We start from the raw sequence: 7,966 nt of genomic DNA, 5'->3' as shown, positions 1-7,966 counted from the left end.
TCTTTTGTAAAGTTTGGAAATGAAGGAGAGGTTTTGTTAATGCTGCAAATTTTGTTCTCTTGGGCCTATAACGACAGTGAACAGAAGATGCTGAAAATAAACCACAAGAACCATGACAGTCTGCAGACAGATCAGCAAATAGATATCATTCAATGAGTATCTTTATCTTAATGATTTATCTAGATGGTTGGATTTCTAAGTAAAAAAGTGAGAAATGAGAAGCGAATGAAGAACCGAAAAAATGCCATACCACAAAAAATAGCCTGTAACTTTTTCTTAATGCCTAAGCTTATAGATTTAGTATGGAAGAAAGGTTTCTTTTCCTGCTAACATGACTGACATCCCCTCAAAACCACTTTAATGTGACATAAAAGACAGTAAACAAACACACAAAAATCTCATGCAAGAAGTGTCTTGTTTCCACTACATGCTTTTAAGACTCTAGCAGCTCCATTTCTGAGTCAAACTGAAACCTACTGCGGTCTGAGTATAATTCAGGCCAGTTTAGTGGCAGAATGACCCAAATGAATGTGGTTACTGTTGAGTGGACAAACGTCTCTTTTTGCTAGTGTGTCTAGTGTGTTCACTATTCCGTGTGCGGTTAAATAACGGGTATTGAAAATAGATTGAAACAAACGCTGCAACATAGACTACTGGACAGAATAAATAAATAAATGACAACACAGCACTAAAAAAAAAAAAAAATTCAAAATAGTCGCCTAAAAAGCATGTAGTAGCCTACACATACTGTTAATATAGCCTATGAGAGACACAGAATGATTTAGCACACTATTATTATAAGAAATAGCATTAAACGAGATGTGAAACTAAACTACAGTACGAAGCCACCTGAGCTGTTGTTAAACCAAGCGCGTTCTCGTACACAGTCGCGTGCACGTTCATGGAAGCGCGCTGTCTGGATGACTACTCTAAACCTCAAATTATTTACAGATCGTATTAATGATATATTGCTGCCGAAAACGGATGCAGGCTAAGCGATTTATCTCAGACGGCTAAAGAAAATGCCCCACGGGTTTATTTTGTTCTGTTTGTATTTTTCTCATCTGGTTGTTGGTAAGTATAGCTACGTCTATTTTTATGACGTCATTGAAATCAAAAGTAGTAATGCTACAATACGGTTCAATGCTGCATTAGGTATCATAAACTAAAAAGTTGTATAAATTAGCATTGATATGAAAAATAAACGGGATTTAGCGATGAACTATTGCACATTCCTTAACATTAACCTCTATATGCTGTAAATTGTTGTGTCATGTTTAGTTCATGACACCTTAGCTGAACGTTATTGTGAAGTGTTACTTTAAATGTGTCTTTAAATCATGTTCTTCAGGTGTGTTTGTTGCTGAGACAAATGTAGTGAAGAATGTGTCAGTAATGGAAGGAGATTCTGTCACTCTAAAGACTGATAAACATGGATATGACAAGATAGAATGGAGGTTTGGAGAGGAGCGAATCGCCAGAATCAAGGGAGTGAACGGTACACATTATGATGAGGTTTGGAGATTCAAAGGCCGATTACAGCTGGATCACACCGGATCTCTCACCATTCGAAACACCACAACTGAACACACTGGAGTTTATCATCTAAGTATGAAGGTTGGAAATGCGGAGTTAACCAAGAATTACAGAGTTACTGTGTATGGTGAGGAAATTATTACATAACCCACATGAAGACTAGGGTACTTTATTGTCATAATGATTTTTCAGGAAGCACCTTTTATTTATTTTCTTGTGTTTTTCAGCTCCTCTGCCCATTCCAGTAATCTTCATCGACACTTTACAATCTTCTTCATCTTCTGAAAGATCATCGAGGATCTTTCTGTGTTCAGTGGTGAATGTGAGTGGTGTGAGTCTCTCCTGGTACAAAGGAAACAGTTTGCTGTCCAACATTAGTGAGTCTGATTTCAGCATCAGTCTCTCTCTGCCTCTGGAGGTGGAATATCAGGATAAAAACACATACAGCTGTGTGCTGAACAACCCCATCAGAAACCAGACTCAGCATCTCACCAACACTGAACTCTACTGGTTAGCTTCAGGTGGGTGATTTTAGAGTTTTTTTTTTTTTTTTTCTCAGGATAGCTGTTTATATGACCTCTTGGTTTATATTGACCTGTTCTGAACTGGATTTATTTTCTTTTTTCTCAGACTCTGTCCACTATTGTGGCACTGCTGAAGCTGTGATCCGATTGGTCATCTCAGCTTTGATAGGCATGGCTGCAGTGGCTGCCATTGTTGTTCTGGGTTATGACATCAAATCCAGAACAGAAGAGAAGAGAACAGACATCAACTTAAGACAACGATCAGTCAGATATTGAAAATGTTTAACTGTATTTTTTTTATGAGTACTTTTATGTTAAGATGAAATTGTGACATAATTCTTCTTCTGTATTCCTAGTGATAATGATGTCAAATTTGATGTTCATAAGGCTAAGAATATGAAGTATTGCAGTAGTTATTAAGATAGGCCTGCATTTGGTGGCAGTTAGGAAAGTATGTAATCGGCCACTTGTAACATTGTGCAACCTGAACAACATCCTTTCTCTGTGTTCCAATTCATTCACAGCAGTTTGTCTACAGAATTTTTACACACTGCATCATTATTGTTTATCAGACATTACCAAAATAAGAAATAAAAGAGATTTACAACTTAGTAAGATGCCGAATTTTGTTGATGATGAATAAATTGAGGAATACTAAGACTTTATAACTTTATAACTTTATAATATTAATATATCCTTATAACAAAAATAAAACACAATTTAAAAAGACAACAAAGATATTAAAGCAATTTAAAATGTATTTTTTTATTACACACATTTTAGTACATGCATATTCAGATAGACAGCCTTGAACATTTCCATTTTCCTTTAGTCAGCATTAGTCCACTAGAGGGCAATCTTTAAGACAAAAAAATAAATAAACCCTCAAGGATTCCCTCACAACATGCAGACTATGCTTTACCTGAATTTCACGTCACAGGATCATTGCAAGGTACTGTACAAAGGTTATAGTGGCATCAGAGAACATGGGAAGCTTTTACTATTTCTATGCACACTACAGAATGGTGGTCTTATTAAAAACTATTGTAAACACTACATACTATAAAAGGTCATTTTTCATTCAGTCACAGTAACTCACATTTAACAATCAGCTATGACTGATATTCTCAAACTTGTGTTAATTTACAATATAAATTATTAAAAAATTACTAAATAAACAATTGCACAAAAAAACATCTAGTGGACTCCCATTGTAAATCAATAAATACCTGAAAAATAGACACTTTAATTGTTTATTACAGTATAAATTACAAAACACACACACAAAAAAAAAATTGCATGCAGAAGACAATAATTTAAAAAATACAAATTTAATGGATTTTACACTGGACCAGTCAAGGATGTTAAGCAATCTGTGACTCAGATTTAAAATACTTTATCACTGCAATGAAAACTGTTCCGTCAATAAAATAAAAGAAGCCATTTTTCAAATCCTTTTGCCCTCCATATTTCGCTAAGGATTTTGTGTGTCATCTGCATTGCCATCTTTAAGAAAAGAGAATGAATAAATTTAAAACCTACACAAAAACAATGATGGAAATCACATAAACTGGCTGCAAAATAAGGGAAATCAGCACAACAGTCTTCTCTCTTTGCATGTTCAGTTTCCATTTGGCTTATAACCAATACGTTTTTTGTTAATTAGCTGTTTTTATCTTAATCTTAAGTTTTTAGCATTTTGATCAATGTATTAGAGATGCATTTCTGAATTTTTTTTTTTTGTAACACATACATTCTATTAACAATAAGTCACAGATAGAGCAGTTCACAAAGAACTGATTTGTGTCTTACCAGAGTGTGCTAAATGAGAAGTCAGTTCCCTTTGCTGCTGGAAGCAAACAGACATAAATGTAGTGTAAATGCTGATATTTGTTTACACAGACAGGCATATAAAGAATAACTAGGCATATAATAAACATAAGAACTAAGATATTATACTCTTCTTAAGTCTCTATTTAAACATTTTTATCAAACTTCCAAACTGAGTGAATGTTCTCAACACATGGTATACGTCCTTCAAAAATGTTGACTTAAAACTTGCTAAATCCCAGCCTAAGCCTTAGCAGAAACCTATACAGAGGAGTCTGATAAAAATGCTTACTTTAAAGAAAAAGGCTTCTGAATCTGAACTCTTAAACATAAACATATATCTGAATAGATTCATATGCAAACAGACACAAACATGCAAAAATGCTGTCCTTGATCTGTTACTGTTTTAACAGAAATCAGAAAAAAAAAAAAAAACTTTATGAATTATTATTACTTGTAAAGGGGAAACTTGTCTATTAGTACAAAGAAGCTATGTTGCTTTACTCATGTTGTATCATCTGTATGAAATACTTACGACTTGGCTGTTATTGGATCTTGGATGTCTACACTTCTTGTAAACAATAAAACCAGCTACACTTGTCAGTAACAAACCAATGACAGATATTAGTGCTATTTCACGTGTAGACAGAACATGTGCTGTAATGATAAAGACAGACAGCCATTAGTTTATTATTAGTGTCTCCACGAATTCACTTAATTTTTGATAATATTTCACATTTCGTTTCCATATGTAAAGGATTTTCCTATTAAAACAAATCCACTGACATCTTTCTTCTGAAAGACTTGAAATACTCACCACTGACACTAACACTGAATCTCTTCTATATGGTATACGTGGCATTGCCAATCTTAAGCTGATAAAGTCCAGAGTGTTCACTGTTGGAGTTCTTAATGGTGAGATCTGCAGTGTCTGTATTTAGGTACAGTTTATTTTTGAATCTCGCATCACTGTAATTGTATGAGATAAACTTGCTTTTTCCATCAGTTTTTGCTATGGAGATGTTTTGAGGTCCAAATGTCCACTCTATTGGATCATCTTTCTCTATTTCAGTGACATGGGTGTGTAGATGGACAAGATCTCCCTCCTTCACTAATACGGTCTTCACTCCATCTTTCTCATCACTAAAAACACCTGAAGAACAAACATAAATAGTTTCCCAGAGATTAAATGTGCATAAAATGGTCAGTAGCAACAATAGCAACCTCATAGCAACAAATTCACTACTTAGTGACTAAGTCATTCAGTCAAAGTGAAAACTGCATCTGTCATTCTCCCTGACACTCCTTTTGTCTTTTACAGAAGACATGTAACCGGGTCATTACTGCTGTTTGAAAGCATTTGACTACAACAAAACGTGGTTACATGCATTTTCTGCCACCTACGAATGTGTCTAACACAGGACAATCTCAAATTATCTCAAATATTATTTTTGGACACCTGTTATAGTATTTATAGGCTATGCATAACACCTTTATCAATCAAAACGTAGGTTGTAGACTATGTTCTTCCTTCAGAGGGCGTGACATCTTAGACATACCCTTTATTAAGTTAATTTCAAGTTGAAGATATCTATATTTTCTTAATGGTGAAATTTAGGCCTAGCTATAAACGTTTTAAACGTAGTGATTCAAACGATTTGCACCCGATAAATGAATGAAAATGCCCCAGCAACTGATTAAATAAAATGTGTTGCTTTAACATTAACATTTACTGCACATTCAGGTATTCGAGCATCTAAATTACTCACCAGCATCGCAGAGTCTAATTATTGACAAAATCTTAAAACATAAGTTTTATTTACTCACCACTAAAAGTAATACGGAATATCCTGTGTAAAATCATACTGCTGGTGGTTATCTTCACTTCATAATCCCCAGACTGATCGGTTTGGATGTTTCTGATGGTAAATTCTCGGGTTTGATCATTCAGATGAATGTTTACCCATTTCCCCTCAACGGGGCCGTTTAATCCATTAACTTGCTCGAGACCATCGTCGGTCCCAACGTTTGTTTGTTTACATCTACTGCGTGCTTTTAGCATTTAAGCTTTAATTGCTTAAGATTAATAATATGTCACTCAAAAATTCAAAATCTCAAGTTTCGATATTTAGGATCGGAATGTCACAATGGTATCATTATTTTAATTCGTATTAAAACTTAGCATTCACATGCAACATCAATTTGGCGAGTTCTTAAATGTTTTTGTCCTATAAAAGATGACATACAAACTCAATCCTTAAAATAATAGCGTAGTTTTACCGGCACTAACCCAGAGCATAACCTCAAACAGTCTTTTTAATCCAAATAGTGGTAATTTATGAGGAATAACTACTGACGGTTTTTTATTTTTCTTTCTTTCTCTTTTTTATTTTTTTATTTCACTATAGTATTTTTTTCTTAGAGAATTAAAATTATTATTTTTTTAATTATTAATGTTCATGCAAACCTTTTCGTTTTTTTTTTTTGGTTTTTTTTTTTGTTTGTTTAAATGGACAACATCAGATTTGTTTTGATGGTGAAAAGTAAGCGAACCTTACCAGAATGGAGCCAGTCCTGAATGTGAGGATAATGTTGCATACAATTTTATTTGAAAAACAAAAAAACAAAACAAATAAACAAACAAATAAAATAAATGGTATGTGCTGTACTAACGCTATATGCACTTGTAATCAACCAATAAAGTATGTTCACCCAATAAGTATGGATTACAACGTATAGAATGCTTGTATCCTTTGTTGAAGTGGTATAATGCACAAAAAAAAAAAAATATGTAAATATATAAATATTTGCTGAGGGACAAGTATATTGGTGGGATCACAGTGATGTATGAACAATGAGATACAGGAGTAAATTTTTACAACTAAAGTTAGCAGAATATTCATGCTGTAAATTGCAGAATATGAACATAAAGTAAAAGAGATGTGAGCAGCAGCAACAAATATAAATATAAGTATTAAAGAAAGAGAGATAATGCAGTGGTTGCTATTTGCTTATATTTCAAAAGTCTGAATGTGTTGAAATCAGTTTCTAATCGAAGTTTTGAAAATGTAGGTCAGATTTTGAGTACAATTGAGAGAAAAAGAGCAGCAATAAGGAACAGACATGGTCACCAAAAACCTCCAGTAATGTTTGTGACTGATATGAAATAGTGCTTTTAGAAAAAAAACATGACTTTCAGACAAAGTAAGAATGGTTTTGGTGTTCATAAATTACAGCTTCAACAGTTGTGCTGAGTCATAGTCTTGTGTTTCACTTAATATTAATTAATGGTATTTTGCAATTGCTTTTTTATTGTACTTTATCTAAGAAAAATGCTTATAGGAACCTTATTTTTAGAAGCTCAGTCTTCAAATTTAAATTAGATCTTTTTCAGGTTTGTGGCTTTGAAATCACATGTTTTTGAGTTGCTCTGGCATACTTTACTATATTTCCTCTTAAATATCTTTTATGTGAATAAAATAATATTTGTTTTGACTTAATATTCAAGGTTTTCTTATTCTATTTCTTTTGAAATAATATTAATACAGATACTTAAGCAACAAACTTACAAGTATCATCTTTTTAACGAGACCCTAGTTATGCCTTTAGTCCAAAGGGTTCATGAACTATATCCATTTTAATTTGTGTAGGTCAGGTTTGGGTTTGGGCTCAACTAATGGGAGTGACAGTTAACAGGTTATGTCTTGATCTTCAAACTTCCACTGTATCTGATCATCTTTCTGAACTTCAGTAACATCAGTGTGTAGAGTGACAGAATCTCCCTTCATCACTGATACTGACTCCACAACATCTGAAAATCAATAAACACATGAGGAGAACAAACAGAAACCACCTAAAATGGGGATTAAGTTTATAATAATTTAAACAGTTTTTCACATAATATACCTTTACATTTATGTTTTGATGTCCAAATGACTGAAACTAAAATTTTGTCACTCATAATCCAAATTAATGTGAAATTAATCAGAAATGGTAGAATTTTTAAAGATAAAAAGGGAACTAAATGAGTGGTATTGATTATGTGAGTATTTTTTATTAAGAAACATATTTTCTTT

General features: G+C 33.3%; 1 protein-coding gene across 1 annotated transcript; it reads left to right on the top strand.

Annotated features, from left to right (window-relative positions):
* Nucleotides 1-932: 932 nt before the first annotated feature.
* Nucleotides 933-2,336, top strand: LOC141337962 (uncharacterized). Its single transcript, XM_073843536.1, has 4 exons — nt 933-1,074; nt 1,352-1,663; nt 1,764-2,057; nt 2,167-2,336. Exons 1-4 carry the CDS (start codon nt 1,023-1,025, stop codon nt 2,334-2,336), a joined length of 828 nt encoding a protein of 275 aa, XP_073699637.1. The 5' UTR covers nt 933-1,022.
* The last annotated feature ends 5,630 nt before the right edge of the window (nt 2,337-7,966 follow it).

This window comes from Garra rufa, chromosome 7 (genome assembly GCF_049309525.1).
Source record: "Garra rufa chromosome 7, GarRuf1.0, whole genome shotgun sequence".
In the NCBI taxonomy this organism is placed as follows: domain Eukaryota; kingdom Metazoa; phylum Chordata; class Actinopteri; order Cypriniformes; family Cyprinidae; genus Garra; species Garra rufa.
The sequence above is the reverse complement of the archived record's forward strand: the minus strand, read 5'-3'. Positions and strand labels throughout refer to the sequence as shown.

What these genes read in the sequence shown, in the direction of transcription:
- LOC141337962 (XM_073843536.1), top strand. Translation starts at nt 1,023, where the DNA reads ATGCCCCACGGGTTTATTTTGTTCTGTTTGTATTTTTCTCATCTGGTT. An exon ending in TTTTTCTCATCTGGTTGTTG is followed by an intron (nt 1,075 to 1,351) that starts GTAAGTATAGCT and finishes CATGTTCTTCAG; the next exon opens with GTGTGTTTGTTGCTGAGACA. An exon ending in TTACAGAGTTACTGTGTATG is followed by an intron (nt 1,664 to 1,763) that starts GTGAGGAAATTA and finishes TGTGTTTTTCAG; the next exon opens with CTCCTCTGCCCATTCCAGTA.